This window comes from Hypanus sabinus, chromosome 3 (genome assembly GCF_030144855.1).
Source record: "Hypanus sabinus isolate sHypSab1 chromosome 3, sHypSab1.hap1, whole genome shotgun sequence".
Classification (NCBI taxonomy): Eukaryota; Metazoa; Chordata; class Chondrichthyes; order Myliobatiformes; family Dasyatidae; genus Hypanus; species Hypanus sabinus.
Window position 1 is genome coordinate 77,194,708 of NC_082708.1, and position 18,818 is coordinate 77,213,525.

At 38.9% G+C, this 18,818-nt stretch overlaps 1 protein-coding gene across 3 annotated transcripts in view; it reads right to left on the reverse strand.

Annotated features, from left to right (window-relative positions):
- Nucleotides 1-18,818, reverse strand: part of tpp2 (tripeptidyl peptidase 2) — a 112,414-nt gene that overhangs the window by 10,159 nt on the left and 83,437 nt on the right. For all 3 annotated transcript variants that reach the window (XR_009511222.1, XM_059964730.1, XM_059964729.1), the window contains 4 exons: nt 10,686-10,837; nt 7,039-7,135; nt 5,337-5,467; nt 4,577-4,784 (listed from right to left, as the gene is read on the reverse strand). Coding sequence is in view for 2 of the 3 variants with exons in the window: in XM_059964730.1 (XP_059820713.1) it covers nt 4,577-4,784; nt 5,337-5,467; nt 7,039-7,135; nt 10,686-10,837 (588 nt within the window). In the remaining variant the exon portion in view is untranslated. The remainder of the gene's footprint in view (nt 1-4,576; nt 4,785-5,336; nt 5,468-7,038; nt 7,136-10,685; nt 10,838-18,818) is intronic.

An 18,818-nucleotide genomic window follows, 5' to 3' on the forward strand; every position in this document is an offset into this window, starting at 1 on the left:
CACTATTACTGTTGGCCATGCAAGACTACGATGATCATGACTGTGCTGCACAATAATATGCAAGGACTGAAATTATTACTCTACTGAACCCAGATCTGATTCTGTACATCAATGGCTTCTCAGTGATTGAGAGAGGAATTTGAATGGCTGGATGGGCTGTTATTTTTGAAACTGAAGTGAGCATGGTTCCTGGTAGCTCTGGACAACAGATAGAACTGAAAGGCCTGATTGAAGCCTACAGAGTGGCACAAGGAAAAGGAGCCAATACCTACACTGATTCTCAATATGCGTTTGGAGTTGCTCATAATTTTTGAAACTTATGGAGACAAAGGGGATTTGTTATGACTGCAGCATCCCCAGTCAAAAATGGCCAACTTGTGCAAGAAGTCATGGATGTCAGAAATGGCTGTACTAAAATGTAAAAGCCACTCCAAAATGACCACAATGGAAAGCCTTGGAAATGCATTCACAGATGAAGTTGTGAAGAAGGCAGCATGGGAAGGAGTAAAAGTAGTAAACAAAAGACAAAGAATTAAAAGCAGTACTGGGAACATAAGCAGTGACCCAGCAACTGAAGTTATGGAAATTAAGTTGGATTGTATCACAGACGAACATATAAGATATTCCAGAGATGCAAGCTCGATGCAGCGACCAGGAAAAGTGGTTCTGGAAGGAGAATGGTGGGAAGTTAAACAGTGATGGAGTATGGAGACATGACACAAGTCATAGACTAACAGCTCCAACTACATTGTTTTCGAATTGGCGCAGCATATTGGAGTGCAAAGGATGATTAATGGATTCTCACAATGGTGGTGGAATCCAAAGTTTAGGGCACAAGCTCAACAAAGGTTTGAAAGATGCATGATATGCCAGGAAACAAATCCTGGTGCAGCCAAAAAACTACTCCAATTAAGAATATCTGTCCCACCTGATCCATCATTATATATACAATTGGACTACATTACTTTGCCAAAGTGTCAAGGATATCAGATGCACTGGTAACAATGGACAAGGTTTCAAGATGGGTGGAAGCATTTCTAGCAAGAAAAGCAACTACTCAATGGGGATTGCTATGTCACATCAACTCTGACCAAGATACACATTTTTCTGAGAACGCCTGTTCGGAATTATGTTGACTGATAAATATTGAATGGTCTTTTCATTATCCACATCACTCAGAGTCATCAGGACAGGTTAAACAAACAAATGGAATCTAACAACACCTGACTAAGTATTACAAAGAACATGTACCGTGGCCTATGGTCTTCTGTAGTATCAGAGGAACCCCAAACAGGAAAATTAAACTAACCCCATTTGAAGTAGTAACAGATGTCACTACTGGGAGCTCTTGATCTCAGAGAGGCTGATATACACATTAAGCTAGTATTGTGTGAAATTAACCCAATCTGTACAGTCTGCTTCTCACCCGGATTCTGCTGCTAGGAGTGACCCAACAGGAGAAGTAACACAATGATTCCTGGTGAGTGGGTCCTGATTAAGAAACTGCATAAGGAACCAATGAGCTCGATGGGAAGGTCCTTGTCAAGTGCTGTTATTTATTGACTCCGTGGTGAAAGTAGGTTAAAGTAAATGGACACACACTACTCACTGTAAGTGTGCTGAAGCAGTATCCAACAAGGATAAAAACACTGGCCAATGTGCTAGAAACCTCTGACTCAGTGCCTTCGCTGCTGGGCTACAGTGAGCAAATGTCTAACCAGCCAGGAGACTTCACAGTGGATAGCTACTGGAAATTATGATGTTTATTCTATTATTATTTGTTGTTATATTTTTGCCAATTTTCCCTACTTGAAATGTGCCAAATGGGTTGACTCATAATGTATACTTGCAGGTATTGAATGAATTTGCTGATGCTGTTAATGCCTCCAGCTGTTGGGCATGTCAATAAAGGAATCACACACTCAGAAGGAGTCACTATGCGCAAAATGGTTTTCAAAGTTGAATGGCATTAGATCTTTTCTTAGCCGTTAGGGAGGGAACATTCGCAGGCAAGGTGTGTTGTACTTGCATACCTGATGAGTCTGAAGACATAATTGATTTGGCTGATCGTATTCGTAAAGAAACAGCTTAAATACATCAATCTGGGATTTCTTTGATTGGATTCAATTAAGTCTAGGAAGCTGGGGTTCCTCAATATTATGAGTTCTAATATTTGTCCCGATTTGCCTTGTCATAATTAGACAATTCAAGTGGTTCTACCCACCCTACAATCTTTTTGCTCTTGATGTTTGTATAGAATGACTTGGGACTCTCTTTAACCTAATCTGACAAAGGACTTCTCGTGGACTCTGGCTTTCCTAAGTCCCTTCTGAGTAATTTATTTATTCACTTGGGTCTTCTGGCCCAATGAGCCTGCGCTGTCCAATTACGTCCATATGACTAATTAACCTGCAGGCAGTTCACTAAACTACTACTTCCCCTCCTCCTCCTTTCATATATACTTCGACTACTGAGTGCGATTGAAGCCTGCAATTCACATTTTTTGGTAACTTGTTTTTGGGCCAACTGAGCGATCTGGCACTCTTGCTGTCTCCGAGGGAATTTGGCATGGTTGAGAATGGAGTGTGCAGCCTAATGGTGGAGCACAAACCCACGATTGGCTCTATTACTCGCTGATTAAAGTGTCGAGCAAGACTGAAATTGACAAGGATGAAAGCAGAAGGTCAGCGAGTGTTCAGCGCGTCTGGCTCACTTGACCGCTCTCCCTCTCACTTGCTGCTGCCAGAGGAAAGTGCAAGAGTCTTGGGCAAAGTTTGACTGGTGCAACTTGTGTATTAGACCTTTTTTTTTAAGAGGACTCTATAGTTCATGTTACATGTGTTTCTGGTTTTTGGTTACTCTTTTTAAAAATTGCTACTTTGCGCGTCTTTGATTGGTCTGGATCTACAGCCAACAAACGACACAGACCTAGATTGAACTGAACTGAATTAACTGAACATTCCTAGACTGTTTCAAGAACTCTGCGGTTTGACGTTTAAGATTTTTTGTGATACACACTTGTGTTTTTGTTGTTTATGCAATTTCTTCTTTTTTCCCCACATATTGGGGGTTCGATGTTTTCTCTGAGTAGGTTCCATAGTGATTCTCTGCTCTCAGGGTTGTATACTGCATACATACTTTGATAATAAATGTATTTTGAATCTCTTAACCCATACATCTTTGGAAGGTAGGAGGAAACCTGCAGTCCTGGGCAGAAGGCATAAATTTCTTACAGACTGCTGCAGGATTGAACCTGCGTTGCATTAGTGTTATGCTGCCAAACTGCTTGCACTTTCTCAATTGCAGACCCCAGTCAGTTCAGATTGGCAACATCTCCACAATCTCCATCAGCCCAGGTGCATCACATGACTGTATGCTTAGCCCCCAGCATTGCCCATTTTATATCAATGAATGTGAGGGGAGGTGAGGGGTCGGGTTGGTGCAGGGTGAGGAGAGTGAGGGGGGCACGGGATGATGGAGGAAGAGGCAAAGGCATGAAGGAGCAAGGCAGTGCTGTGAGGGGCTGCAAGGGAGTAAGAAAGCAGGTATGTTCGAATCGAACCTCATTGGCAGACTGGGGTTGAAAAGTGGCTTCCTGGCTGAAGATTTTAAACAGAGTTCACTGGCCTAGAATATGATGCCAGCCACTGAGAACTGAGATCATACAGCAATAGATGGACAGCTTGCATTGGATTTTAGGAACACTGAATAATCTGTCTATAAAGATTTGAAAAGACATTTGTAAACTTGGGAAAATTCACTTGTAGGCAAGCACAGAAAATGAATTGAAAGGTGATACCAAGAGCAAGACATAGCCCAGGATTGTCAAAACCAAAGGATTAAATTTGTAAACCAGTTATAGCATGTTTTGTTTTACACAGGGATCTCCAGAGTTTTAGCTTGTTGCCCTCAGTTAAAAGCGCTTGGAATAAATAATGGAGTGATCAAAGACTTTATCCGCAAAAACTGTGAATGTAAAAAAAAATACAATCAGTGGCCACTTTATGAGGTATGAGAGGCACTTAATAAAGTGGCCACTGATTGTATTTTTTTTTACATTCACAGTTTTCTGCTGCTGTAGTCCATCACTTCAAAGGTTTGATGTGTTGTGTGTTCAAAGATGTTCTTCTGCACACCACTGTTGTAACATGTGGTTATTGTGTTACTGTCACCTTCATGACAGCTTGATGCAGTCTGGCCATTCTCCTCTGACCTCTCTTATTAGCAAGGCCGTTTTCACCCACAGAACTGTCACTCACTGGATGTTTTTTATATCATTCTCTGTAAACTCTAGAGACAGATTGTGTGAAAATCTCAGGTGATAAGCAGGTTCTGAGAGACTCAAACCACTGTGTTTGGCACCAAAAACAATTCCACAGTCACAGTCACTTAGGTCATATCTCTTCCCCATTCTGACGTTTGGTTTGAACAACAACTGAGCCTCTTGACCATGTCTGCATGGAGATCCTCCCATGTATTTGATTAGATATTTGCATTAATGAGCAGGTGTACTTTAATAAAGTGGCCACTGAGTGCAGTTTGCTATCATAATATTATTCAATAAAAATAAATTTACCTTAGAATCAGTAAGATCTGTCCATTTAAGTATCTCCCAAAAGGTTTCAGACAAGCTTCTGAAGGTGCCTTTGGGATCATCTCCTGTGCTGTCTATTTCTTCTGATGCTGCCCCATCTTGTGAATGGAACTGAAGAAGCATATCAGCCAATGCACAGCCCTTTCGGCATAAAGCATCAATCAGTGACGATTTCTGTCTTTCCATGTCACTAAACACAAGAACAGAGTGATCTCCATACCAAAGTGACATAAAGATTTCAACATAGCGAGAAATCATACATTTTGAATAATTTCTCAAAGGTTAATTCAAGCATCATCCCATAAGAATTTTCCTTTGTTAGAATACCCAATTTTACAATTACAGCAAAAAAAAAATCCTTTAAGAACTCAGATATCAAAGCTGTCAGGTTATTTAGTTATCTGTGCATAAACTGCTACAGTTTTGAATCCATTTTTTCAGGAAACCTCTGTAAACAAATATTCCAAAAGTTAATTTCTACAAGCCAATTGTCCTCAATAGAATGTAAAACTTAAATGTGAACATAAATCATTTATTCTTAAGTTTTAAGTCATGAATCAGTAGCAGTAAATACAGTTTTAAAACCCGACAAAATCATGAGAGAAATTTAAGGATCTACTGCATATCATAAATATACAAAATTTGGCCAGGGAAATAAATGACTGAGGCTGCACAGATAATTAATTTCTAATTTCTTCTGTAGGTTAAGCAACAAAAGTAGAGACAGTGTTTAATTATGTACCTCTTGACAGTAGCTGCTTCAGGTCTGGGATCAGTCTTCATAGCTAGGTGAATTGCTAATGTGGTTTGATCAATATGAGATATGACATTGTCTGCTGCTTCCGCTATTGCATCCATTCTTTTAATTCGTTCCTAAATGAAAGTTAGAACCTTATAGCAAATTTGATGCTAAAACAAGCAGCACACGACTGAAGAAAATCCCTCATCATTCATTACATGGCAGATAGAGAACAAGGTAAGAAGTAGAGAAAACAGAAACTCAACGAAGATGGATGGGTTAGTGGTGATTACCACCAGTAATTTCAGTAATAATGACGGACATGGAGATCATCTTTAGGAAGGAAGTAGGAAAGTCTGAAGAGTTTCAGAACCAGAACATCTGGAAGCTTTGATACCAATGGAACAGCTGGAAAGCATAAAAGGTCACAGCAGAAAGCTAGAGCACATAGAAACAGATTTAAAAAATGATAGCAAGAAGCTGCATAAGTAGAATGAAGTGAGCTTGTGAAAGGTTTGAATACGAATCCAACAATTTTCAATGCATTCGGTTGGAACAAGAGGGCCAGTATTTTTTTTTACATATCTACCTTGTTATGAAAGATGGACACAACCTCACAATCTATCGTGTTATGATCTTTCACTTTATTGTCTACTTGCACTGCACTCTCTGAAGTGTTACCCTGTTTTGCAATCTGTTACTGATTTACTTTCTAGTAGCTCAATGCACAGTGATCTGTATGAACAGAATGCAAGATGAATTTTTCACTGGACCTAAGTACAGGTGACAATAATAAACCAATTCAAAATGTGTAACTGGGACAACACGCATTTGAAACTGTAGAGGGTCACAATGACCTTGGCAGCTACAGACAATGGCACCATTCCCCTACTTTAAAAAAGAAACAATCACACCCATCTGGATTTCCTGAACTGCACCCTAAATTTGTTCTGCTCATTGCATACTCTTAGGAATTCTTTTCCTCTACAGTGTCCATGTTCTAGCAACTAGTCGTGTTCTGCACAGTTTCTTCATTCTCTCAGTCATACTCAGCTCTCAAAGGCTGGGTTTTCAACAGGCTTATGCAGGGGATTAAAATTAAAACATAGATCCTCAGCACTTGTCACACCACCATACTGAAACTATTTAAACTTTAGTTGAGTACATCAAACAATAACATATCTAACTGCACTTTTTTTCCAGAGGAAATCATCCAGGAACTAGTCTGGCCATACTTCATCATCTCTTGGTGATGTGGTGCAGTGTTCATCGTTTTAATGTGAAGTATTATCAATGGCATAGTAGCACAGCTGGCAGAGCCATCAGCTCATAACACCAGAGAGGCTGGTTCAATCCTGACCTCAGGTGATGCCTACGTGAAGTTTACACAATCTCTGATTGGGTTTCCTCCAGGTGCTCCTATTCCCTCCCATGTAAGATGGACACAGACGTCATCTGTGTAAGGTTAGTAAATTAACTGGCGAATGCAAGTTGTCCTACATGTATTAGTGAATGGTATAATCTAGGGAGAATTGACAGAATGAAGGGAGAATGGGATTAATGTAGAACTAGTGAAAACGGGTGGTTGATGGTCAGCTGCATCTCTCAATGAAGCCCGAGTATTTGGGGGAGCCACATGCAGTCAAGGGAGAATGCACAAATTCTACATAGATAGCACTGGAATTAACATTCAGATGCATCTCACCTTTTCATTGTCCAATTGATGTAGTCTTGCAACATACAGAGGAAGATAGGTTGGGTAAGACTCTTTCAATTCTTCATAAAATGTATTCCTGTCCAATCTGCAAACAAATAAACTTCTTCACTTGATGAAACAGAGATAATTTCTCACAATCTTATAGCAATAACAACATTCCAAAGTAAATACTGTTCTGGAGAACCTCTGAAAAGCAATGAAAATGGCATTAAGGAAAATGAATCTCAGGGTTGTATATGGTGACATACATGTGCTGTACTTAGATAATAAAATTTAATTTGAGCTTTGAATTAAGCCATTGACATTGAAAATGGCATCAAATGATTATCCATGGAGAAGAAAAAGATCTTGTAACATCAAGAGATACTGCTTCATGACAAATGGCATAAAAAGAAACAATGATGCACCTTTGGACAGGAAATTATCACACATGTTGATGGAGAAGATCCTGAGAGGCAGGATTTACGAACATTTGGAGAGGTATAATATGATTAGGAGTAGTCAGCATGGCTTTGTCAAGGGCAGGTCATGCCTTATGAGCCTGATTGAAATTTTTGAGGATGTGACTAAACACATTGATGAAAGAAGAGCAGTAGGTGTAGTGTATATGAATTTCAGCAAGGCATTTGATAAGGTACCCCATGCCAAGCTTATTGAGAAAGTAAGGATCCATGGGATCCAAGGGGACATTGCTTTGTGGATGCAGAACTGGCTTGCCCACAGAAGGCAAAGAATGGTCGTAGATGGTTCATATTCTGCATGGAGGTCGGTGACCAGTGGTGTGCCTCAGGGATCTGTTCTGGGACCCTTACTCTTTGTGATTTTTATACATGACCTGGATGAGGAAGTGGAGGGATGCATTAGTAAGTTTGCTGATGACACAAAGGTTGGAGGTGTTGTGAAATAGCTGTCAGAGGTTACAGTGGGACATTCTTAGGATGCAAAACTGGGCTGAGAAGTGGCAGATGGAGTTCAACCCATATAAGTGTGAGGTGGTTCATTTTGGTAGATCAAATATGATGGCAGAATATAGCATTAATGGTAAAACTCTTGACAGTGTGGAGGATCAGAGGGATCTTGGGGTCCGAGTCCATAGGATGCTCAAAGCAGCTGTGCAGGTTGACTCAGTGGTTAAGAAGGCATATGGTGTATTGGCCTTCATCAATTGTGGAATTGAATTTAGAAGCCAAGAAGTAATGTTGCAGTTATATAGGACCCTGGTCAGACCCCACTTGGAGTACTGTGCTCAGTTCTGGTCACCTCACTACAGGAAGGATGTGGAAGCCATAGAAAGGATACAGAGGAGATTTCTAAGGATGTTGCCTGGATTGGGGAGTATGCCTTTTGAGAATAGGTTGAGTGAACTTGGCCTTTTCTCCTTGGAGTGAAGGAAGATAAGAGGTGACCTGATAGAGCTGTACAAGATGACAAGAGGCATTGATCGCATGGATAGTCAGAAGCTTTTTCCCCAGGGCTGAAATGGTTGCCACAACAGGACACAGGTTTAAGGTGCTGGGGAGTAGGTACAGAGGAGATGTCAGGGGTAAGTTTTTTTTTAAAACACCAGAAAGTGGTGAGTGCTTGGAATGGGCTGTTGGCAACAGTAGTGGAGGCGGATCTTAAAAGATCGGGTCTTTTAAGAGGCTTTTAGGTAGGTATATGGAGCTTAGTAAAATAGAAGGCTATAGGTAAGCCTAGTAATTCCTAATGTAGGGATGTGTTCAGCACAACTTTGTGGCCGAAGGGCCTGTATTGTGCTGTAGATTTTCTGTTTCTATGTTCTATGTGTGCTATTGGTCTATTTTGTGTCTGTTGTCTCACATTGAAATTAGTTCTAAATTCTCTTCTTTAGTCAGAGCCATAAATGTATTGCTTTGTCCATTTCAATAATATAACAAAACTTACAAAAAAAGCAAATGAACTAATGACAACCACAGCTAACATTACAGTACTAAATAGATGCTTCTGTAAAAAACGGCCCATTCTTTCAGAGGTATTTTAAAATGCTGAATTTAATTTTTTTTAAGATATACAATTCTTTTTTTTCCTTAGACCACCCAATAATAATTGCCATAAAAATCAAGCTACAGAACCCCAAAGTATTTGCAGTTTCGTACTTGAAGATCTGATCACATAATTATAAAGGGGAGTCAGTCCATTGGAAAACTGCTTTAAGAAAAATGTGAAACTTGTCGGGAAAATTGAATTGCCAGTCCAATTTTCTGAATGAAGGCTACCTTTGAATATTCCAAACATATAAAAATGCATCGTTTTCCAGAGATAATGAGTAAACTTCATTATATGAAGTTAATCTTTCATATATCAGTTACCATCACACTCTGAAAAAAATTAATTGGATTCTATATAAACATGCATAGAATTACTAATGTGTTAGGTAAATACCTTACGATGTTGAAATGAATAAATGATTAATGATGAATGCAAACAAGCATTCTGGTTAATATTACACTAAAAATCAGAATATAAGCAAATGTCTACCTACTTATAATATCTTCTAGAATAAACTGGTACAAAGTTGGGCAACATGAAAGCCTTGATAGGAGTTTAGCTTGTGTTGGAACTCAGCAACAGAAGAAAATGTCAGACATCTTCCTCAGATACAGCAAGTGAATTAGAGTGGAAAGTCAAAACAAGGCCATGTATGTCCATCTGGGGTGGAGAAGACTGGGCCTATACTCATTGGCGATCAGCAGAATGAGAGTTGATCTTATTTAAGCATAAAATTTTGAAGGGGATGGATAGGTAGGAGCTGAGAGAATATTTATTTCTCTTTGTAGGCTATTCAGAACTAAATGGTCGCCAATTACGATGGAAATAAAGAGGATTTTCTTCTTTAAGCTTTACTGTTCTCTACTTGAGAGTCACCGACTGTATTCAAGGTAGTTACTGACAGACATTAAACTATAAAAGTAGTCAAGGGTCATGAAGAGAGAGTGGGGAAAGTGATGCAGAGGTTAAGATTGAATCATGATCTTCCTGAATAGCTGTGCAGGATTGAAGATGCAATCTTTCTCCTGTACCAATGTATCTGTTTTGATCTTGACACTTTCCACACAGATAGTTTATTTTACTTTACTATGGTTCCCCCTTCCCCGTAGCTGATAGGATTTGCCGCTGCATCTGTTCCACCTTTGCAACAGATATTCACATCACCTCTCCTCCTCCCAGGACAGTATTCCCTTAGTCATCACCTTCCACCCTACCAGCTTCCACTTTTAATTGACTAATCTTCATAATTCCCACCTTTAATGTAATTACAGATACGTCTTCCCCTAACAATGTAACTGGTTCACTTTTCCAACTCTGTGACTCCTTATACTTCAAGAGATCTTATGGGTGCTTGTCATCTCAATTCCCCATCCCATTTTCACTCTGATCTGTCTTTGCCCTTTTCCAATGAAGACTAATACAAGTTTGAAGAACAACATCTCAGCTCCAAAAAAAAACACATCGTAACCTCCATGACTGAGACAGAATTCAACAATTTCAGACTAACACTGTAATGTTAGCTATTTCACTCTCTACAGATGCTGCCTCACAACATCAAAATTTATGGATAAATTTCCAGATAGCCCTTACTGGTCTACCCACACTTCCAAGGAGAAAACACATACTTGACCATCCACTGTATCTTCAGGTCTCTAAGAGCATCAGTGAACTCATCTTTCATATCCTTCTCTTTGTCTACATCTTTTTCTTTATCCTTGCTTCCATTCTTCTGCTTATTTGGAGATGGTATAAGATGATACTGCACAGACACCATATCCTACAAAACAAAAAAAAAGAAAGGAAATGATAAATTAATAAAATTTCCATTTTTTAAAGTGAAAACAAGATAAGACACCACAAAGAAAAATAGTAGAAACTGAGGCTGGGATAAGTTTAAAGAAAAGTCTAAGTGGTCATATTCATCTTTTCCTTTGTGGAGTCTCTTTGCTGGGTTGTGACCAAATTTAAGATTATATTTAAATCCATAAACATTATTTCCTCTGGGTCTGCAACCCTTCATTCCTCTGATGGCAGTTTTCCAACCCAAATGAGGGAAGATAGTTTCAGGGCAATGGGCAGAACATTTAAAACCATGATATGTAGAATTTCTTTCTTGGACAGGGTAGCAAATCTGTGGAATTCTCTGTCATTGAAGGTGTGGCAGCTACATTATTAGAAGTATTCAAAGTGGAGGTAGGTAAGTTGATGGACAGCAATAAGGATTATGCACAGAAGAGGAACTGAAATCCAAGGTAGATCAGCCATGGTATTTAGAGGACTTAAGAATGTAACACCAGAATGGAGGGATGGTGACAATTGCAATAGCAGTGATGGTTTTAAGAACAATTGAATTTCAAGCCCATAACTGAAAGGAAGAGATAGAAAGAGAGGAGGGAAGAACAAGTAAGTCCACAGTAGGAGGCTTTGCATTATTACAAAGTTAATTAACTGAATTACATTGGAATACTTTTAATTGAAGGTATTACACAAATAAACATTATCATTAAGAGAGAGCGCCTCTCTTCCAATTAGAAAAGGAATCAAAATTAGAATCATGTTTAATATCACTGGCACACAGTGAATTTTTTTGTTTTGCAGAAGCAATACATTGTAATACATAATATTAAAAACTATAAATTACAGTAAGTATACACAGTATATTACAAAAGCAAAGCAAAAAAGAGGGAAAAAGGTAGTGTTCATGGGTTCATCATCTAATCAGAAATCTGATGGCAGAGAGTAAGAACCTGCTCCTGAAATGTTGAGTGTGCCTTTAGGCTCCTGTATCACCTCCTTGACAATAATAATTAAAATAAAAATAATTACTTTCATTTACTTTAATAGAAATAAAAACACAGGAATACATTCTGAACATATAAATATTGTTTGTAAAGTTATAAACTCTTACGGAACTTCAAATATCTGTTTCAAAGTATCAAAAACTAGATTCAGTTAATATTAAAGTTACCGAACAGACACTGCAGAATCTTAAAGAAAACTAGCAGCATTTTGTGTCAAATTCCATCCCAAAGGCAGCTTTGTAATGGCTTTCTATCATCCCAACATATCAGATTTGGTAAACTATAATAGCTGTCAATGTTAAAAGTAGCCAGCAAACCCATCTGATTGAAAAGGTGATTGAAGCAGATTTAATAACAAAAATAACCGAAAGAAATGAGTCTAACAGTTTTGGCAATGAATCATTCTTCCAAGTAACTTGGTTAGCTTGCTCAAGGAACCATTCAGGAGGACATAGCATTTCCTTTGGCTGCTGGGCTTTGAAGACATTTTATGCAGATCACTGCTGAACTGCTTTATCATCAATGTGTTCTTCTAAATAGAGTTCATTGCAGGACAGGTAGTACAACACAGCAGCCACATGACTACAGCTATCTTATTTAACGCTAGGTACATATCAAACCTTAACTTCTGAAATTTGTGTACTCAGATCATATAAAGCTTGAGGTAACCACATACATAGGACAAGGGACATAGTGGCAAGACCTTGCTTGGCCAGTGATGAAAAAAGCCCTTTGTTCACATATGGTTTGAGTTCCAGTGCCACAATACACTGACTGTAATGGGTATGAGAAATATTGGAATGTGCATTCCAGGAGTCAGATCCATCTCCTTCTGGAATGCACATTTATCAAGATGATCCAGAAAGAGATGCTGTGGTCTTTGCCTAGGCTCTACCTAACTGACTGAAAAACACATACAGAGACTGATAGCCACTCCTGTTAACTTGCTGAAACTACTAGTCTGTCAGAAAGTCACTGATATTCCCACACAACAAATTAGTCATGACAGAATGCTGGAAGAAGGGCCACAATTTAAGCACCTCTCGCCATGCTACAATAAAACAACTGGAATCACTGCAAAACAAAACAATGCACAAGGACTGTAGAGAAAGAAAACCGATCTCATACAAGTGGAATGATGTGATTCATATTAAAATATTCTGTATTGTATTTATATTGAAAAAAACCTGAAACTGCATTGTTATGATTTTGTTAAGAAATTGAAGGCAATGAGCAACAGACCCAGAGCACAAGCATAAATATGGATAATTTGAATTGGTGGCACAGCCATAACAGACACTGGCCACCTTTTGCGTTTTAACATTATACAATTAGACAATACCTCAAGTGCTAATTAATACATTAAACGCCATTTCTGGGCTAATAATACCAAAAAAGATTAAACTAGTCAAAAGAAAAACCCTATGAATAACCATAAAATAGAGAATTACTGAACTCAATACCTACTATCAGGATCTGCCAGTCATCTTTAAACTAAGTCTCAACCAATCAATAACCAGATGCATCGATCTCCAATGGAAGATTTGTTTTTGTGTTAAAGAATGTATTGATAAGAAACTAGATGATCTTGTTAGTTGCTCATTCTTTGCAACAATTTAAAGCGAGTGACTGCCATTAATTGTGGATTTCTTTCATTGTTGCCAAATCTCTGAGGATAATCACCACCTTAAATTTCAACATCACTGTAATATCTTTTTCTGTAACTCAACCCCCTATCACCACCCATCAAACATAACTTCCATGTGAAGATCAATTTTAATGCTCTGGCTCAAAATGAATATTTCAGTCTTGAATATCTGAGGTTTCTTAAACTACTTTAGTGTTGAAAAGTAGATGAAATAAAATTTTTACCTGGAACAATAAATACCAGGAATTCCCAATCTTTTTTTATGCCACGGATTCTTACCATTAACTGACGGGTTCATGAACCTCAGGTTGGGAAACCCGAATTTTGTCTCACAGCATTAATGTAATGAATATGTTTGTGACTTGTGGATGAATATTTCATTTGGGAAAAGAAATTTGGTCATTACAGTACACATGTTTAAAAGGTCAATATTGAAAGGATTCATTTTCAAACTGCATGCAAAGAATAGAATAGAATAAGCCAAACTGCGCAAAAAGATGGTTTCTTTATGAAATGAACAGAATATGAATTTGTCTAAAAGCATAGGAAAATTGTTTTAATATAGGAATTAAGATTAAAGCCATTATATTTAAAGGAGCCCAGGCAACATCTATGGAAAAGAGTATAGTCAACGGTTTGGGCCAGGACCCTTTATCAGTACTGCTGAAGTGTCTCTGCCTGAAACGTCAACTGTGCTTTTTTCCATAGATGCTGCCTGGCCTGCTGTGTTCCTCCAGCATTTTGTGTGTGTTGCTTGGATTTCCAGCATCTGTAGATTTTCTCTTCTTTGATGTTAAAAGAAGGATTTCTTGCCTGAGAAAGAACCTGAATCCACTGCAATTTGCCTATTGCCACAACAGATTTACAGTAGATAAAATCTCACTGGCTTTTGCGCCACTTCAAATTTCAGAGCAAATTTATTATCAAAGTATATTTACCATATAGAATCACAAGATTCATCTTTCAAGCACTAACTAAACAAAGAAGCACAACAGAATCCAGGAAAAATTACAAGTGACAAAGACTGACAAACATCCAATGTCCGTAAAAAGAACAAATGGTGCAAATAATAAAAAGTAAACAAATAACACATAGACCATGAGCTGCGAAGTCCCCGAAAGGGAGGCCACAGCTGCAGACAGTTCAGCACTGAGGAAGTGAAGGTGGTGCAGAAGTCCAATGGCTGTAGGATAACAACTGCTCCTGGACCCGGACTCCTGCAACTCCCACCTGATGGTAAGAGTGAGAAGATGGGTCAAGCACAGGCAGGCAGGATGATCTCGGGCAGGGGATCTCAGCTGAAATGGAGGGGTGAGCTGAACACCAGTTTGCTTTCCAATTTAATCTGGCTCAGCATGATAATCAGTGCTGAATGAGGGCTTAGCAGTAGAAAGATAAGTAGCTTCAAGTTCCTGGGCACAAACCTCTCAGAGGATCCATCCTGGGCCTAACATACTGATGTAATTACAAAGAAGGCAGCCCAGTGGCTATACTGCATTCAGAGTTTGAGGAGATTTGGTTTGTCACCAAAGACTCTAGCAATTTTCCAATAGATGCAGAATGGAGAGCATTTTGACTGGCTGCATCACTACCTGGTATTGAGGCTACAATAATGCACAGGACTGAAAAAGGGTGCAGTGCATTGTAGAGTCAGCCACCTCCATCATGGGCACAAGCTTCTCCATTATGAAGGACGTCCTCAAAAGGTAGTGCCTCAGGAAGTTGACATCTATCATGAAGGATCCTCGCCAATGAGCAAGTATACCTAATAAAGTAGTCACTGAGTGTATAGTGATAATAAACCTTATTCCGACTCTAATTCTATTTTCATTACTACCCTAATGGGAGTCTAAAGATCCGCACTCAATGTTTTTAGAAGAGCTTCTTCCTCGCCTCCTGTGCCTAATACAATAGCCACTGAGTGTAAGTTCATGGTCTTTCACTGCTGGAACCCATCCACTTCAAGGCTTGATGGGTTGTGTGTTCACAGATGCTCTTTTGCACACCACCGTTGTAATGCGTAATCATCTGAGTTACTGTCACCTTCTGTCAGGTTGATTCAGTCTAGCCATTCTCTTCTGACCTCTCTCATCAACAAGGCATTTTCACCACGGACTGCTGCTCACTGGATTCCCCCCCCCCCCCCCCGCATCATTCTCTGTAAACTCTAGAGACTATAGTGTATGAAAATCACAAGAGATTAGCAGTTTCTGAGATACTCAAACCACCCCATCTGAAACCAACATTAATTCCGTGGTCAAAGTCCCTTAGATCACATTTCTTCCCCATTCCGATGACTGGTGTGAACAATTGAACCTCTTGACCATGTCCACGTGCTTTTATGCACTGAGTTGCTGCTACATAATTGGCTGATTAGACACTTGCATTAATTAGCAGGTGTACAGGCGTGCTTCATAAAATGGGCGCTGAGTGTAGATCAGTGATGTTAAACATTATTCTGATTCTAATTACCGATTTTTCTAGGAAAATGTGTAATCATTAACTACTTATTTCATCTGTTTCCAAATTCACTATCACCAGAGCAGAGCCCCAGCCAACAAACTTGCCACAGACTCCAGATTGGATCCTTTTCTTTTTTTTTGTAATATTGTAAATTTTCATTAAATGAGAACTTGTGTCAACCAATTGCTGATTGTGAATTCCAGACCAATATGTGCTTAATGCCCCAACAATCCATTTTACTTTCCTAAAAAGCTTGCTATCTAGCACTGCCTAATCCAGCCAAGTACATTTTAACATCAACTTAATGCCACAGTGGTGTCTTGGCATCTGTTAGTAACTATATAAATTCCATGAATAAGACATTTCATAATGTCATATTTCAAAAAAGGAGTTTTAAGAAAATGTGAATCTGTATACCTACATAGAAATTTGACAGCACTAGCGCACATCATCTGTACAGTGGCATGGATTATGCATATTTCTTAAATGATCATTACTAGGAATTTATAAATGTGTCTGAAGATTTCATGATGTAGTTACAGAGTCATACAGCACAAGAAACAGGCCTTTCAGCCTATTATGTATTTGCGATCATTACTAATCTAATATGGTATTAACAGCACAGGTCCATAATCTTCAGTAGTCATAATCTTACTTATTAAGATGTTGTATGAGCACCTGCCTCCACTCATGCAATGCATTCCAGATTCTACCAGCTTTTTAGTGAAATAAAAAATTGCCACAGGACCCCTCACTCTAAATTTATCTAGTCTAATTTTTTTTTATATATATATAAAAAAGGTACCTCTGCTTTGGGTAGAAGTTTTCTACCATCTGTACAGACCAGGCTCCTTATAATTGTGTACCATCTCTCATCTGGTGTTCAATCAAAACAAACCCAGCCTATCCAATCTTACTTCATGATTTAAACGGTCTACTCTGGTGAGTTATCTTTCCAACCATTCTAGGGCAATTGTATCATTCGCATAGTGTGGCAACACAGCTGTCTAACCAAGTCTAATAAGGGGTGGTATCACGTAATCCTTCATCATCACCTATCTACCTGTGGTGTTACCCCCCAGGATCACTGGACTTGTACAACAAAATCCCTCTGTTCCTGAATGTTTTTAAAACTTGTTTTGGAATTTTCGTTCTGGCCAGATTTTACGTGAATCATGATTCCATGTCCTGATTTAGCACAACTAGTTACTTCTACTCCTACTTGAAAAAGTCTTCTCTAGAGAAGAGAACTTTTCTGCTATTAATGTCTCCTACATTATCTGCTTCATTTAGCACTCAATTTATAATCTGTCTGTAGTATCAATTGTTGGGTCAATATTCACATCTGTGAACTTCCAGGTGGCCATTTCAGACCATAAGCTGTCCAGGGTGATGATGGGCATCACTTAGAAGTAGGAGATGATACAGAGGAAGAACATAGGAAGGTAGAAGGGATCAAATAAAAAGGCAATACCAAGACAAAACAAAAACGTGACATGTCACTACCTGCACGCCCTAGCAGCAGTGACAAAGCAGCAGCTGAAGAGCCTCGGGAACAGGCTGCTTTCCTACCTTCTCAGCTGAATAGTAATACATGTTGGGGGAACCTAAAAAGGGGCAAAATCACCTTTAATTTGGGATAGTAATAAACTAAAATAATTTAGTATGACTTTGTCATTTAACTTAGGACACAAAGAGGAAGAGAGGAGATAACTAGATGTTATTCATGCAACCAGAAGCTTGTTTCATTAAGGTACTAATAACAAATTTATGAAATGCTATGCTTTAATAAAATAAATATATTCTAGATTAAACAAAAATATAACAAAGTAAGATATTTGGTCCATCTAACTGATGGTGTTTTTCTGATAGATAAACGTAAGTTCTAAACCCATATATCCTTCACTCTTTTATTTATCTTAAATCAATTATTTATCTTTTTTAGTCTAAGATGTTGACCTGTCTTCTGCTTCGGTCCTCGATGATGCGACTGCATTCCACAACCTCAAAAATTCCAAGTGTAAAATATTTTACCTAACTTGTGCTTAACTTCACAAATTTAATCTTACTCCTTTCATGCTGTAAATCACATTATTTAAAAAAATGCAATTGTTCAAGTTCTTCTCTATTTACATTTCACCTCTAGCCAACAACTGTTTCTTGTGATTTTGCCTCATCATCCCTTCTGCAGAGTGGGACCGCTCAATGTGGTACTTCTTTATATAAAAAAACTTAGAGATACAAAGCAGTAACAGGCCCTTCTGGCCCAATCAGTCTACACCATCCAATTAGACCAAAGCTAGTTGACCTTTCGGGTTGAAACCCTTCAGAACCAAGGTTACCTGAACCCCAGTAGCTGGTTTGCAGTAATAGATGATGTTTATGTTTGTGGAGGCTCAGTGAGGTCAAAGTTAAAACTATCATCACACAAAATTTTGGAGAATTCAGTAAGTCAGGCAGCATCCGTGGAGAGGAATAAACAGTTAATGATTTTGGGCTGAGACCCTTCATCACGACTGGAAAGAGGGCAGATGCCTGAATAACAAGTTTGGGGGGGGGGGGGAGAGGGTACAAGCTGGCAGTTGATAGTTGGAAGAGGTAAGGAGTTGAAGGAATCCGAGGAGAGGACAGTAGAACCTGGACGAAAGGGAAAGAGGAAAGGGACCAGAGGGAGCTGATAAACAGTTGAGAAGAGTAGGGGTCCCTGCATCAGCTTATGTTTATATTCTACCCAAGATTCAAAAACCTAAATGTCCCAGTAGGCCCACTGTTTCTGCCAGCTCCTGCCTACTGAACTTGTGTCCACATACCTCAACTTAGTTTTGTACCTCTTGGTTCAGTCCTTC